Source organism: Egretta garzetta, unplaced genomic scaffold (assembly GCF_000687185.1).
Source record: "Egretta garzetta isolate BGI_Z169 unplaced genomic scaffold, ASM68718v1 scaffold13, whole genome shotgun sequence".
In the NCBI taxonomy this organism is placed as follows: Eukaryota; Metazoa; Chordata; class Aves; order Pelecaniformes; family Ardeidae; genus Egretta; species Egretta garzetta.
Window position 1 is genome coordinate 3,010,883 of NW_009259239.1, and position 16,291 is coordinate 3,027,173.

The 16,291-nt window shown below is 37.8% G+C and overlaps 1 protein-coding gene across 1 annotated transcript in view; it reads left to right on the forward strand.

Moving 5' to 3' along the window:
- The first annotated feature begins 1,753 nt into the window (after positions 1-1,753).
- Positions 1,754-16,291, forward strand: part of RAD21 (RAD21 cohesin complex component) — a 17,686-nt gene continuing 3,148 nt past the window's right edge. Inside the window, exons 1-12 of the mRNA XM_009635991.2 lie at positions 1,754-1,927; positions 3,774-3,903; positions 6,062-6,161; positions 7,144-7,250; positions 8,132-8,335; positions 8,923-9,048; positions 9,246-9,368; positions 10,627-10,850; positions 11,069-11,234; positions 11,611-11,762; positions 13,276-13,425; positions 14,865-14,948. Of these exons, the coding sequence (XP_009634286.1) occupies positions 1,784-1,927; positions 3,774-3,903; positions 6,062-6,161; positions 7,144-7,250; positions 8,132-8,335; positions 8,923-9,048; positions 9,246-9,368; positions 10,627-10,850; positions 11,069-11,234; positions 11,611-11,762; positions 13,276-13,425; positions 14,865-14,948 (1,710 nt within the window). The 5' untranslated portion in view covers positions 1,754-1,783. The remainder of the gene's footprint in view (positions 1,928-3,773; positions 3,904-6,061; positions 6,162-7,143; positions 7,251-8,131; positions 8,336-8,922; positions 9,049-9,245; positions 9,369-10,626; positions 10,851-11,068; positions 11,235-11,610; positions 11,763-13,275; positions 13,426-14,864; positions 14,949-16,291) is intronic.

Sequence of the window (16,291 nt, forward strand, 5' to 3'; positions counted from 1 at the left end):
TGCTAACTGTACACTGTCTATTCTTTGTTATGAACAGAATCAGTGGCCAGTGTCATTAAGATAGATAAGCTTGATAATCAGTTCTGTTGTCCAAACAACTCTGTTCTGTTTAATGCAGCTGAAGTTCAAAGCTTTCATCTTGTGTGTTGAATGATAGCTATGAGTGGGTACAGGTACGGAGTGAGGTAGCACTACAAAGATAATTTTCCCTGTCACAGAATCCTTTACATTCCTTCATCTCCTGTTTATTAAAACAAAACACCCCACCCCCCAAAACAAACAAATGATTATTGGCCTTTACTTTCAGATATCTACACCTAGATCTACAATTTTTCATTTGTTATCCAGATAGATACCTAGAGGTTGGCTTTGCCTTCCACTGAATCAGTAATGCCAGTGCTTCTCTTGCCCCTCTACTTACTTTTCTAGCAGTCACAATTGTGCTCCTTTTTTTTTTTTTTTTTTTTGTGAAGCATACCCTATGAATATCAACAGCTCTACCCTAGCTGCTTTGAAACTTGTTTCTTTTACCTACAAGTAAATTGGTATGGTTTAGGAATTGACTTCCTGAGAATCTCTCTGGCTGTCAAGTTTAGCAATGCTTTGTGTTTCCCTGTGTTCCCTATTTGCTTCTAAATTGTGTTGGCATGCATTTGGGAAACACTAGGGGGTTTTATGGCTAGAAACTGATGCTCCTCACACTGGCTCTGCCCAAGTAAACTGCCCTGCTTTTACTGTTAGGTTGCTGTGCTTGCTTTGGCAATTTTTCTGTAGGCATGGAGGAGGTAAAAACCAAAATGCACTTCTTGCATCTCTCCGTTCATTTCTTTTTCCCTACTTAAGGATATTGCTGGAGAAAAAGCTGTTTGTGGAGAATCTTCCACCCCTTTAAAGCAAACTTTTTGTTTTCTCAGTTTGTAGTTGAACTGAATTGTATGCTTGTCTCATGCATGAAGTTGGCATGTTTAGATCATAAGACATCATGCTGTTCTGCTTCTCCATGGTTTGATATGTTGGCGTCTTATCAGCTGTAAGAAGGTAGTTACTAGATAAGCAGATAAAAGGAAGTCTGTTTCTGGTGAAGGAGAATGAAGAAAATGAAGTCTTCAGGAAGTTTGGGATAACGCTGTCAATTTTCTTACTATTTTTATCAATACTTGAATAAAAAATATGAAGTGTAACTAAGAGGATTATGAAATGGAGAGCATTTCTGCTCAGAAATTAAGACATAATTATACTTTCTGTTTAAGAAAATCGGTGGAGTCCAAAAAGTTGAGGACTGTGTATTTTATAAAGCTGAATGTTTTACTGAAACTATGTAGAATATATACTGGTATTGTATTGTAGTAGCTACTGAATTAAGAATAGAAAGAAATGGAAGTGGTAGAAAACTACTTTGGGCTGAAAACTGAGACATGTTTGTTTGCATCATGAGTTTGGTACCATTACCATAAAGCTTAATATAGTCAGGATTTTTTTTTTCCTTGTGGGATGGTAAATGTTCTTAAATTATGTAAATGGTCATTGGTTGCTGTTCTTCCTGCTTTATATTTCCTCTACAATGAATATATATGCTATTACATGGCCACCACTTGTAAGTGTTGGCTTCTTAAATATTTTATACAAATGGTCTGACCTTAGTGGTGGAAAAGCAAACACGTGCTGTGCCTACTGTAGGTAAGGGGCGTGTTTACAAGGATGTTCCTCACAAAAATCTTCTGGAAGAAGAATAAATTTACTTTTCTCTTTACAGGTTTGCACTTTGTTTTAGACATCTGGGACCATGTTCTATGCCCACTTTGTCCTGAGTAAGCGTGGGCCGCTGGCCAAAATCTGGCTAGCGGCCCACTGGGATAAGAAGCTAACCAAAGCCCATGTTTTTGAATGTAATCTGGAGAGCAGCGTGGAGAGTATCATTTCACCAAAGGTATCTATTTTACAGTGATGTAATGTTATCTTGTAGTGAAAAGAAACTGTGTGTACAGGTGGTAGTTACTATTTGGGTCACTGAAACAAAAGTCTTAATGTGGCTTTTTTAAAGGGTGGAAAGGTCTGTTCAGATGTAAAATACTCTATTGACCCTTTGTTTCTGAAGAGCATTTTCTTGTCAATTTTCTAATGCTTAAGTATCATGTAATTTAGTTACAAAATGTTTTGCTTTGTACAAGTGGAGGACTTGTATCTTGATGTACAGTGCATCACTTAAAAGCAAATGTTTGGAAGAGAGGAAAGCCCAGGCTTTCTAAGTAGTAACTTTTAGAGGCCTTATGATGACACTCTTCAGTGCTGTTGTTACCGGGAGCTGTAGAAATAATACTTAAGATATTCTTGTTTATGCTTGTGACCTAAGTTCAAAGCATGTTTCTGCTTAGCTACAGGAAAAAGATCTGGAGTATTGCAGTGGCTTGTAATGTTGCTGGTTACATGAGGATAGTTTTCCATATGATAAAAATACTACACTAGTGTAAAAGCCTTGCTTTTGAAGCTCTTAGTCTCTGGTTTTCTAGGAGGTGAATAGATGGCAACAAAACTGAAGGAACATAACACTTCTGGGTGGCTATTGTGAAACCAGAGGAAATTTTGAGGAACTTGGGTTTCTAAATGTTTTTTTTTTCCCCTCTACTACTCATTAAAATGAAATTTTCCATTTAAGAACTGACTGATATGATTGTGACTTCTGTCACTTAGCAGAGGTCTGAATGTCTTATAAGAAAAGCAACTGTTTGAAAAAGAAAAACTTTTTTTGTCTTCTCTTTCAGTTAATCCAAATATAACAACGTTTCTCTAATGCTATTCTGGATTTTGGAAGAACTGCAAAGTATAAACAAAAAATGTATAGTACAATCACAGAGATACTTACTATTCCAGAACAGTGATTTGCTTCAGTGTCAGCTCTGGAAGGATTTAGAAAGAAGCAATGTTCATGGACTCGCTAGTGAGCTGCAGCATTCTTTTAGAAAGAGGAGAAATTGATAGGCGCTCTTTCATATATTTAACTTTTTTAACACTTAAATCAGCTGGAATACTATACAGACACTGTATGCAATAAAAATTTTGAATTCTTAGTTTGAGGTTAAACCCTGTATGGCTTAGTCTTTTGGGGAGACAATTATTCCATGTACCCTTCAACACAAGTCTTGTGCTTTTTCAGACTAAAGTACTTAAAAGAGTTGTTCCCTGGGATTTTTTTTATCCATTTTCTGTTCCCACAGCAGATATTGATTACATAGCAAAGCAGTGAGGGTAAAGAGGAAAGGAACTTAAAGTTGTTTTAATGTGGCAGTGCTTGTTTATGGACACCCCACATCTTCCACTGCTTCTCTTTGATTTTCTCCCTAACTGCAGGACAGAAGATGGAGAGGTAACAAGTAATAGTTTTCAACCAAATTTTACCGTAATTTATGGCCGTCCAGATTTTTGTATTTTTCACTTTTTTCACAATTAAATTAACGAAGATGTCAGAAAAAGATGTGGTAAAATGGTTTTTGTCTTGTGGTTTTTTTTTTTAACTAGACAGAGCAGTGTTTGGGAATTCCTAGAGTGAGCTGCTGTTAATTCAGTGATATTTGCCAGGTCATCTGCAAATAATACGTAGAGTACCATCTTGAACTGTAGACTTCACGTTCGTTCTTTCTTCGGTTTTCTGCTGATTTTTATACTTGTTTTGGATATTTGATGTTATTGAAAAACTTGTGCAAAGCTGACTGAAATTTCATTAAAGGACAAAAAAGCAAGGCTACATCTAATCCACTGATTGTGCAATATGTTTTTAGGTGAAGATGGCACTTCGAACCTCAGGACATCTCTTACTAGGCGTTGTTAGAATCTACCACAGGAAAGCAAAATATCTTCTTGCAGACTGTAATGAGGCTTTCATTAAGATTAAGATGGCTTTTCGTCCAGGTATCTGTCTTTAAGCACTCTTTGAAAAGTTATGTTGTTATATAATGATATTTATTGAGGCAGCATACAATTCTACCTTCCTGTCTTTACGGAAGAATTACACGAAGTTATACAGGATTATAGGAGAAGTTATTTTCTTTAGTGCAGCTTCAGGCTGGCTGTGTGACTGAGTTCTGTGCTGAAAAACATCTTTTAATTGAATTCTCAATAAAAACTTCTCCTATTAGTGCTGATTCAGTAAAATCTCAATTATGATTTTGGCTGCTGTTGTTGTAGGATGTTAAATGGAAACATGCTGCATGGGTTTTTGCCTTCTGTCACAAGTCTGAAAAAGGACAGTTGCATGTACCAAATAGAAGCATGGAAGGGAGCTTGTGTCCATCAAGAGTAAAGATTGCCTGGCCATGAGTTAAACAGCTTACTTCTATGTTTCCTTTTTTTTTACCATTTTCACACTTCAGTTTCTGGAAATAATGTGAACTGTAATGCACACAACAAAGATATTTTCCCTTTTGTATGTGCGACAATAGAGAGGGAAGTTATTTGTTGCTTACTCTAAGATTTTCCGTGAAGATGGCAAACCATATTAATGTCTGAAATGACTTTCCATCCAGCAACGAATTAGTTGGCTTACACGCAGTTGATAGTTGTCTTTACTTCTGGCCTGGGAAACTTTTTTCCAGCTGGAGTGTAGCTGTGGCAGTGATGCTGCTGGATACTCAGAGCTGCTGAGTCATATTCTCCCTTTTCAAGTTTGTGAGTGTAATAGATTTAAAAGCTGAACTTAAGGAAGATTTTTTTTTTCTTTTAAAGGCAGCTCTCGAAAGCCAGTGCAACAGTAATTTTGAGAAAAATTGAGGTATATAATGGTATCTTCACTTCCTGATCTTCCCATTGTGATTCAGGCTTGGATTTTATGTAGCTTTCAGTGGCAATTTGTTGACTGTTTCAAATATTTTGTTTACTCTTGCAGTTAAAACTTCTCTGGCTGATGAGAATGCATAAAGTTGTCTAATTTCACAAGGCAATCTGTTTTCCCAATTTTTGCACTCCCAGCAGAGCACATGTAGAAGGTGAAGCACTTTAAAACAAGATTTTCAAAAAGTGGCATGCTGACCTGAAACAAGGCACCTGTCTTTGTCCTCAGTTTTATCAGCTTTGTGGCTTAGGTATTGTCTTGATCCTGTCTGCTCTGAGAATCATTTACATGTTTTATTTTAAGCAGCCAACAGGTAAAAATATTGGATAGCCCTGAAAGGATGGGCTGTGTTTCTTTCCTAGCTGAGTACCAAGATGAGTAGACTACAGACTCATGCTTGTTCCTGGTCTCTCTGGACAGTGGTTCTTTGATTATCCACTGCGGAGGGAAATGCAGTGGGCAGAGAGTTTCTGAAGTACCTGTACATCAGAATTGCCTGTGTTGTGTGGGTCAGAAGGCAGAACAAAGCTCAAATCTTCTGCAAGTTACAGAAGGAATTGAACCTGCATTTCCCATGCACTTTCAAGTGTCCTGACCTCTAAGCCTTTGGATAAAAGAGAGGCACCGACTACTGTCACTTTTTTTGTGATGCCTAATCTGACAGTCATGCTCTGAAAATGCCCACTGAATAGCAGATAAAACATCTCGGGAGGATAAGGGAAGGTATGTATGTGGGTTTAGGTAATCCAGCTCTTTTAAATGCAGAAGCCCAAGAGTTTTGTGGCCCAAGTACAGTCAATACTGTACTGAGACTTTCAGAGCTAATTGAACTGACTAAATGACCAGTAGTCATACTGTGTTGCCACTGCTTTACCCAACCCAAAATATAGGACTAACTAGCTCATCTGGACCATCACAATAAAATGATGGCATAGTGTTGTGATGATGCACAACGCCTGTGTAAGCTGCGCAGCTCTGCATTGTGCTACACAAACATTGAGTGATTTGAGGCTTCCAGGGTTATACAAAGCAGCACAAGGGCTTGAGGGTATGATTTTGAATTTAGTCTGAATCTCAATACTAACATTATCTAAGGTTTCTTCATAGGTGTCTAGCACTGGTTCAGTTCAACAATTCGAAGACAAGAAGCTCATGCTGAGAGAACAATGCTGAAGGCACAGGAAAAAATGCTGTCCTTGTAAGGAATGGGCATTCATGTCTGAGTGTTCTTCTCTGCAGGGGTTGTTGATTTGCCTGAGGAAAACAGAGAGGCTGCTTACAATGCTATTACCTTACCTGAGGAATTTCATGATTTCGACCAACCGCTTCCTGATCTAGAGTACGCTTGGCTTGTTTTTTTTATTTCCATGTAAATTATGTTTGGTTTTAGTAGAGGAGAACCTGGTTTTAAAGAGCAAATTCATTGCTGAATTAAAAAAAAAAGTCTGTAGGTAACCTGTATTCTTAAGTCTTATATTATACCAAGCGAGTACACAATCATCTTTGTATTGATTTTAAGTTCACAGTAGCATGTAATTTTAACCGAAGTTAATGCTGTCCTTACAGAAGCTTTTGAAAACCTCAGATATGTATTATCATTTTCTTTCTTCTGTGCAAGGCACTCTTCATCACCTATGTTCTTGGGTTAGACAAGATTAGTTTTATGGAAATGTCCTTGTTGCCCTTCTGTAGTGGCACTTTTTAATTCTTAAAACTTTTTAATACTAATGGTTTACTTTTAAATATAATAAGTACACAGCTTGAATAGTTCTTGATCTTTAAAGAAACTGATGTTACCCTTTTGGATTATTCATAATGGAATTTCTGGGATACAGTTTACTTTAGTCAGTGTTCTATTTGGTTTATATTCAAATTAGAGTGTATACTAATTTGAAACTACATAAAAATTCTGTTGTTCTAAAGCATGCCTTAACATACTGCGAAGAGTATTAACATGGTATTGTTACCAGATATACTTTTTGATGAATTATTAATAGCTTTTGAAGTTGAAGGGGAGAAAGTATGTTCTTAGTTATTAGTTTGGCCTTTAAAATTAGTGACCCCAACACAGCAAGGAGTAAGAGAGGTTACGGCTATGTTTCCCAGAAACTAATGTGATTTGGATGATGGGTTTTAACCATGAATGGTCTTACTGTTTTAAGTACTGTTTTCTATTCTGTATTCACTGTCAGCTTTTTCATTAATTGACTTAAGTGTATGGTGTGCTTTTTAGGAACTAATTTCACATTTATCTAAGCGGACTTTATCTGTTAATTTTTTTTAAATGGAGATTTTTAATAATTGCTTTCTGTTTGTTTAAGTGATATTGATGTGGCCCAGCAGTTCAGTTTGAACCAGAGTAGAGTGGAAGAAATTACAATGAGAGAAGAAGTAGGCAACATCAGTATCCTCCAAGATAACGACTTTGGTAAAAATCTTGTGTATTATTATGTGTTACTAAGCTAGTTTTGGCAACCGTAAAGTTTACAGTTTTGCAATTACTACAGAATTCCCACTAAGTACAAAACAAATTAGATCAAACATGATGTGTTTCTGTACATGTAATTTTTAGTTTGTACATGTCAGTTTTTCAAAAAATCCTGTCCTCTATTGTTCAGCAAGCTTCTAGCTGCCTATATAAAGCTGAAGAATATTCAGTCAGGTTAATTAGTGAAGTACTATGTCAATTATAATTTTCAAAATGTGGTGTGAACATGAAGTCAGCCGTTGCCTTAATCATAGGCATGTTTTCAGTCAGAAACTGTTATGAGATTTCTAAAGCTGAAGCAGCCAACGTTGACTAGTTTACTACTTTCAGTATCTTTTCGAGGACAGGGTCCTAAGATCTGAATCAAAGCCTGAAGATAGTTGTATTTGAATATCTAGTTTCCAGAGTACAATAATGTAATACTTATTTTGGTAATCTTTTTGAGAGTATAATCTAGGTATTAATAGTGGTGTTGATTTCGTATTGGTTTGCTCTCCGTACGTGAAGCCCAATGTTGAGGCATAAGGTTCAACTTTTTTAATTCCTTGGAATTCTTTGTTTTCAGTGCAGCTAAAATTTGGTAGGATCTTTTTAAAATCAATTCCAATAAGTATAATAAAATGCTTTGAAGAGAAGATGGTTATTTTTATAATTGTTTGAACAGTATTTTTGCTGTGGTATTGCTGAGTATAATCCCTTACATATTGTTGTTAATGCCGCAATTAAGATAACTTGAAGTTTGGTCTTACATTTAGGCCTTTGCTGAGTCTCTTGCATTTTGGTTCTTCAGCATTTATAGAAGTGAAATTGTATTCTTGCAGGTGACTTTGGGATGGATGATCGTGAGATGATGAGAGAAGGTAGTGCATTTGAGGATGACATGCTAGTGAGCACCAGTGCATCCAATCTCCTGCTAGAACCTGAACAGAGCACCAGTCACCTTAATGAGAAATCTAATCACCTGGAGTATGAAGACCAATACAAAGATGATAACTTTGGAGAAGGAAATGATGGTGGAATATTGGGTATGTTTGAGAAATTTGTTTTTCCTCTGTCTCACCTTCTGCCCCAATAATTAATTCTTGGGGGGACAAGGGGGAGCTTGTTTCCTTTGTTGCCAAGGTCCCTCTAAGTTATGCCTTCAGCAGCGGAATTCTGGTTTGTGAGTTCTACAGCAATGTAGATGATGCATAGCGTGTTAACTGTTGACATGTTTCAAATGAAGTAAAAACATTAAGAGTTTTCCCGTTCTTTAGAGAAAAATCAATATGGCAGCTCTTCTTGTACTTTGACTCCTTCCAAGGGTTTAATTAATATGTTGAGAATTGTATTGAGTGCTTCTCTGCGAAGTACTAAGAAACATAGTAAGATGCAAATATGTGGCAAGTGTATTGTATTAAATGTAATCTGTAAGCTGAGAATTTGAGCTGAAATGCGCCTTGAAAAAGCACTCCTAATGCTGACACAAAAGCAATTGGAAGTATAGGTTTCTCTAACCTTTGTGCTGTCTTTATCTGTGTTGTCATTAATTTGTCTGTACTTTATAAATTCGTCTATACCTGTTTAATGAATTTGTGGGTGCAAAACTGATTCTTTCATACGGTTGTTTCAGATGACAAACTTCTCAGTAATAATGATGGTGGTATTTTTGATGACCCACCTGCACTCTCAGAAAGTGGAGTAATGATGCCAGAGCAACCTCCCCATGATGATATGGATGATGATGATAATGTATCAAGTGAGTATCATCTAGTGCTAGATCTAGAATTACTTGTTTTCAACTGATTTAGTTGGGATTCAAATTCCTTAAAAGCATGTTGAGCTCAAAAGTATGAAATGTGGTAAACCACCTTAAGGTGTAGAGGGAGGGATGGGAAAAGTAGCACAGTTTCTTAATATTTTGACATAGTGCAAGGTACTTGTTCTAATTGGCAGTGGGTGGACCAGACAGCCCAGACTCAGTAGATCCAGTTGAACCGTTACCAACTATGACTGATCAGACAACACTTGTTCCCAATGAAGAGGAAGCTTTTGCTCTGGAGCCTATTGACATAACCGGTGAGTAAGCTATTTGGGAATGTTTTACTTGGGTCATCAGAGACCACCTTAGCTCAATGGAGTGGAAATGAATGTCTAGCGCTGCTGCTGACTCTACCTCTCAATTGGAAGAGAAACCAGGGACCAAGTGAATTCCTTTTATTCTAATGGTAGCCTTCCCGTACTTTCCAGGTAGCTAGCTTACATTGATGGTCTTGGAGGGTACTAGTTTATAGCTGCTGTGGTCAGTATGTATAGTGGCATGATACTGTAGCTTCAGTTAAACATGCTACTTAAAATGTAATGAGTTGGAATAGAACTCATCATGTCTGTAATTCTGATACAGATACTGTAATGCAGCACAGTTCTCGATAATGCTGTGTGTGATAGCCAGGAGTGACTTCACACTGAGAACGAGTGCTCTTCCAGTGGTTTCATAGCTTTAATGAATTGCTGAATTCAGGAGATGCATCTTTGTATTTGAAGTTCTTCTAAATAGTGAAGTTCCTTGTCTCTATTTCTCTAATGCAAGACACTTTCTTATTTTAACTGGTGCTGTATTTGGCTCATTAGAAACAGATCCCTGCTTTATTAAAAAAAAAATAAGATCTGGAAAAAACATAATTTGTCCTGTGTTTTCAGACTGAACTCCAGTCCTGATTCACTGCTTGGCCAATTAAAAAGCCCTAGCCCTGCCCTCTGGTGGCAAGCTAGCAACAGAGGTCCTAGCTGATCAGCTGGGACCAGCAAAGACAATGTTTGCCAGAGCCTCAGGGTCTGCTGCAGAGTGCCAGGCTGTAAGCAATTGACAGTAAAGTCATTCTAGAGCAGGATGAGAGGTACAGGTAAGATAACCACCCACATTAACACTACCAAAGCTCAGATAGGGCTTAGGGGAAAAATTTGGTGTGGTATCTTGACTATTTGGTCAGAGGGACCTTACATCTCAGGGGTTTGGTCCTGAAGAACACCATCCTGACAAGCAAGCCCTGAGGGAGGGAGGCAGGCATGTGCAGCTGAGGACATTGAGGCTTAGGGTAGATTCAGTAGAACTACAAGTATATACAAAGAACTTGTAGGTTATGGGACAGTATTCATAGTGTTTGATCTCCCACAGTGCTTATAGCTTTTCATTCCCTCTCCCAAAGCTAACATGGCCTTAGATTCTTGAGGCAGCTTTATACGTGGGCAAGTAAGACCTATAGAGAACCTGCAGGATTCTTCTACAGTGTGGTATCTGTCTGAGCTAACCTTCATTACTTGCTAAAAATCTCAACAGTCAAGGAAACCAAAGCAAAGAGGAAGAGAAAGCTGATTGTGGACAGTGTGAAAGAACTGGACAGCAAGACTATTCGAGCCCAATTAAGTGACTACTCTGATATTGTTACTACTTTGGACTTGGCACCTCCTACTAAGAAACTGATGATGTGGAAAGAAACTGGTGGAGTTGAAAAGCTTTTCTCTCTGCCTGCACAGCCTTTGTGGAATAACAGGCTACTGAAGGTAATGATTTTGTGCAGGTTCATTTCTAAATGGACTATATTCAGGATTGTGCCTCATATATATAGTAAACATCAACTTATGAATAGTGATAGCAGTATTCAATTTTTTTTTTTAAAAAAACAACTCATTAAAAATGGGAAGGGCAGATGGCCCATAATTACTTGATCCAAAATGAAATAAAAGACACAATAGTGAGTAATGTAACCTTTCCCATGTAGCTCTTTACTCGTTGTCTTACACCTCTGGTACCAGAAGACTTAAGAAAGAGGAGGAAAGGTGGAGAAGCTGACAACCTTGATGAGTTCCTTAAAGACTTTGAAAACCCAGAGGTTCCCAGAGAGGAGCAGCAGCAACAACAGCAGCAGCAGCAACGAGATGTCATTGGTTTGTGTTTTGTCAAAGATGCTCTGCTTTCTCTCAGAGCTTATTTTTCTCTTTTGTTTGTGCTTTATATTAAGTCACCAAAGATTATGAATGAAGCAAAGAGCATTGCAATGGTTGTTTAGCTTCATAAGTCTGTGACTTAAAATAGCTTTATTTTCCTAGAAGTAGAGGACACTTAGAGGTTCAGTTTGATTCAGTGGATTAAATGGAGGTTGGATTGGGTTGTATGCACATCTATACTAATTCTATTTAAGTTACTGCAAAAGCTATATAGGCTGTTAAGAGTGCTTGATTCTAAATTAGTAGCAGATTGGACTTAGTAATGTAATTCAAAATATACCAAAGTATCTAAAACTTGGTTTGTTGTGGAATATAGATGAACCTATTCTGGAAGAACCAAGTCGTTTACAAGAATCGATGATGGAAGGCAGCAGAACCAACCTGGATGAATCTGTTATGCCACCCCCACCACCTCAAACAGGTGTTAAACGCAAACTGCAGCAAGTAGAACCAGAGCCAGCGTTACCTGTGAGTAAGATTTTTATTTTTTTATTTTTTTATTTTTATTTTTTTTTTTTAGAATGAGATGCAGGTAGTGCCTTTGGGCAAGAAGTGACACAGACTTGAGGCACCTTTGTCTTTGGGTAGTCTTTATGGTGTTTTTTTAAGGAGAAAGCTTACTGAAACATTTAAAATGCAGGTAGGATAAAGAAATTGCACTGTTTCCTCCAGAAACAGTCTTCAAGGAGTAAAGTGTATTGCTTACAAAGCTATCAAGTTCTTCTGCTTGGCAAGTGTGTATGGACAGCTTTCACTGACAAAGAAAGGATTGCACTAGCTGCACAACTTCCTTCGTAAGGTAGTCCCAGTGTTCCAGGATTAAGGGTTCAAATAACAACTTTGATCTTCAGGGAAGATTTGCTAGTTGAGTTATGAATAGACTTGGAAACTAGCTCATATCTACCTCTTCTGTAAAAGCTGTGGTGCAGTGTGAATGGAAACCATATTTGTGAAGGGGAGAGGAAATGGGTGGAACAAAAGGTGTATCTTTTTCTGAATGCTTACCTGGTGAGAACAGTCCTTGTTTATACTTTCTGATATTTGTGCATTTTTTAACCCCACTTTTCCCATGTTTCTTGGCCAACAGAGTGTTTACTGTAGAATAAGACTGTTGGATATTACATTATCTTATTAATAAGGGTGGCAGCTGCTGCTCCTCTTGGCCATGTCATTGTGTGAAATTGGCATTGACTGGTTGTACTTTGTGCTGAAGTCAGTGCTGTTGGTGTATGGGAATTCTTTGATCACGCCAACCAGATCAGGCCTCTAGCACCATATGTGTAGTGATACCTGCTGCATGACTCTAAATCAGAAGTTATTCTGAGCTATTTTAGGGTATGTGCAGAAACAGTTTCACGTGTCAAAGTAGCTTTACTGCCAAACACTTAACCTGTGTATAGGCTTTGGGGAGGGGGGAGAATACTTTGTATTAATTGTATTAAAACTGACTGCATAAATCCCGTTAACCTGCTTTTTTGGATTTTCCTCTTGATATAAATACCTTCCGAGAATGATACTTGAGCACCAAAGTCACTCATACGCTTTTGGAAACTTTACAGAGTTTTAATTCCTTCATGCTTGTATTGCAAACAACAACATTTTGATATTTTGAAGATGTCTGGTTCCAGTGAGTTAGTGTGTTCGTGTAGCACTGCATTTGGTTACATGGGATTTTAAAGTTGCCTGTGCTGATCCAAGAAATGAGATCAATAGTTTGGATGCTGGACTAAGTGAAGTTATTGGAAAGCCTTTTTTCTTGTAGTGGTATCGTAATTTCTGGTTTGAGTACAATCTAAAGGATTAAAAACATGTCTGCAGACAGAAAACAAATTGCCTTTTATTTTTCAAAAATGAAAAATTCTGATAAATGGCTATGATTTAGAGATTGGATTTTGTGAAACTGGTTTGTAGCATCAGCATTCTATTGTAAAGCAGTGATAAAATGATGCTATCGGCATAACTGTGTTGTGTACTCTTAAAGCATCCACCATCACAACAGCTGGAAATACCACCTGTAGAAATGCCTCCAGAGGAGCCCCAAAACATCTGCCAGCTAATACCAGAGCTAGAACTTCTGCCAGAAAAAGAGAAGGAGAAGGAAAAGGAGAAGGAGGAGGAAGAAGAAGAGGAGGTAAGAACTCTATGTAGAAAGGGTTTGTGTGTTCCCCCAGCACTGTTTGACTTTGGGTTCATTAAATCGCATAAGAAATAAAATTTCAGTCCTTAATTGGGAAACCTTTGGAAATGTGGATTTTAAAATTATTCCATGACCATTTTATATTATTTATATTATTCAATTTTATAAATCCAATATACATTCTGCTTTGAATTAGAGGGTTCTCCTGTTCTCACACATGGTTGGATTAAACCACTCTGTATATTTATGATGCCTTATACGAGAAGTTTTGAACTTAATTTTATGGTTTCATTTTAAATAGTTCATGCCACTTAATAAAAGTAGATTTTTTTTTGTAAGAAAACCATCCATGTCCTAAAATGTGATAACTGAAATTGTTTCTTAGCTACAATATTGAATATTCTGAGATAGCAAAATGGGCTTGACTTGTTGTTTTTATTTTACACCCAGAATTCATAATAATAAATTATTTTCTTTAAAAACTTTAAAAGAATGTATCTGGACACGTGTGATTTCCTTCTGTAACAAGTCACATGGACAAAGAAATGTGAATTGCTTTAGTCAGTTACTTCAGCCAGGGTGATTTTCCTAGCAGTGGAAAAAGCTGTTAGAATGGAATAGAATATTTTCAGTTGGAAGGGACCTACAACGATTATCTAGTTCAACTGCACTTCTGGATGTTGCTGGATGCAGAGAAATGTTACTTTGAAAAGCAGTACAATGAAGAGGAAGTAATACATGCTGACTTAATTTTGAGGAATAAAACAATTGGCCAAACAGTTTTCCTGCACAGTTTGAGGTTCTTGAGTTAAGACTAGAAACAAAGCAGATACTGCTTGCATGTGTCGCTTTTGTAGTGAGTTTTTTAATTGCTGATTTGAGTTCTTGTTTTAAAAGCCATATATAACACGTCTTCCATAAACAAGTACTGTTCTGTGTAGGTGAGTGCTTCACAGGGCAAGGGGAGCTGAGTCTTTACAGCCGGCCCTCGCAGCTTTTAGCAACAACCTGTTTCCCTTTTCAACTGTTCTGTTTCCACAGAGAAATGAGAACATGTCTGTGTTTCATTAATGTTTGCAAAATAAAAGCATTGTTGATACCGCATTCAGTACTAGCAATCCTAGATTAGACTGAAGTGCGTCTCATTCAGCTGTCATGGCTGAACTAGTTTGTTTTACTAATTGCCAGCATAACATTTGAGGTATAATCATAGTGGCAGGCAACTTTACTATGGTACATCAGCTTACAAGCGCGTCCTCCTCCGTCCCACTTCTGCCTCTCCTAGATGTATCCTGTGACTCAAGTTGTCTAAACCTTCTGGCCTGATGAAGAGAAAGAGCTGCGGTGATATCTAGAAATACCTCTTTCATTTAATAACTCAGTAGATGAAAATATTATTGTTTTGTAAATGCATGAATTTTGACTTCTTGCAGGAAGAAGATGGCACAGGGGGTGATCAGGATCAAGAAGAAAGGAGGTGGAACAAGAGGACTCAACAAATGCTTCATGGACTTCAGGTGCACATTATAATTTGCTTTGTTTTAAAGTAGCTTTTGAGTGTGCCCACTGACACTTTTGACCTGAGTTAGAAGGTTAAGAGCTTGCTTTGCAGCAGATGTTACAGACTTAAAATGTTAGTTCTGTCTTAGAGGGGAAAAAAATGCTTGCAATGGATTAAATTGTACTATGACTGTCACCTTTTTAAAAAGACCATTTGAAGTAAAATTTTTCACTTGAGTGTTTTTCAACCTTTATGTCCACACCTGGTGTGTGACTAAGTCTTCCAGAAATTCAAATTTTAAAATAATTGGCTTTGATTATGTTTTTAATGAAACCATATCACCTCTGACTTTATGACCATAGAGAAACCCCATCAAAGTCTAGGAATAAAACCACTGTACAGGATGTTTGCTCCCAGCTAGGCTAGTTTGAAAACTTCCACGCTATGATAAGCTGAATCTGTAACAACTGTGGGAATCTGACCTTGGCTGAGGTGCAGCATTACTTTTCAGCACGTGGCTTCAGTCTGCACAGACAGATAATCCTTGTAGGATGGATTCTTGCTTGCTAGAACTGAAGAGCCTTTTTCTGATAAGATAATTGAACACCCCTACTGTACACTTGAACTGAAGTGTAAACTGCTGTCGTTTGCATTTAGGTCTCTGTACATGTACTTCATATGTTCTTGAACTGCCTTTGCCTTTCAGTCTACCTCATGGTTTCTACCCCATTGTTCCCTTAAATGTTTTGGCAACTCCTGAGATTCTGCTGTCATCAAAGTGTTTCAGTTCCATCTCTCTAAGCTGTTCTCGTTTTCCAGTCATCCTCACTTTTTTGTGAAATCGATAGGCTCCGTCTGTGCTCATTGTCATTATTGTATCTCTGACCTTCCAGTACAGTGGATTGGGCGGGCGGAGGGGAGTGCGAAATGCTGCTGAGTTTTCAGTAAACTGAAACTTAGTAGTACTTCGTATGAAGTTTCTCAAAAGTTTGATAAAATCAAGCAAAAGCTTTAAATTTCTGGAAAATGTTACTAGAGTTATATTGTAAGAATTACTTGTTTACATCTCTAAACAATGAAACCTGTATTTTAAACTCCTACATAGCCTTTATGACACTCAAATACACTTATGTTTAGTTCAGATTACATTGTAAGCTAATGTGATTTAAGTTAGTTCTTTTGCACACCTGCAAGAAGTCTGCTAGTTTAAGATTGGTTTAAACTGTTGTTCTGGTTTAAACCTGGTAATTGGCTTAGCCCCATGCAGCTGCTTGCTCACTACCCCTGCTGCGTGTCCATCCCCCGTCCCCCCCCCCCCCCCCCCCCCCGGGGGGGGGGGGGGGGGGCGGGGGGGGAGAA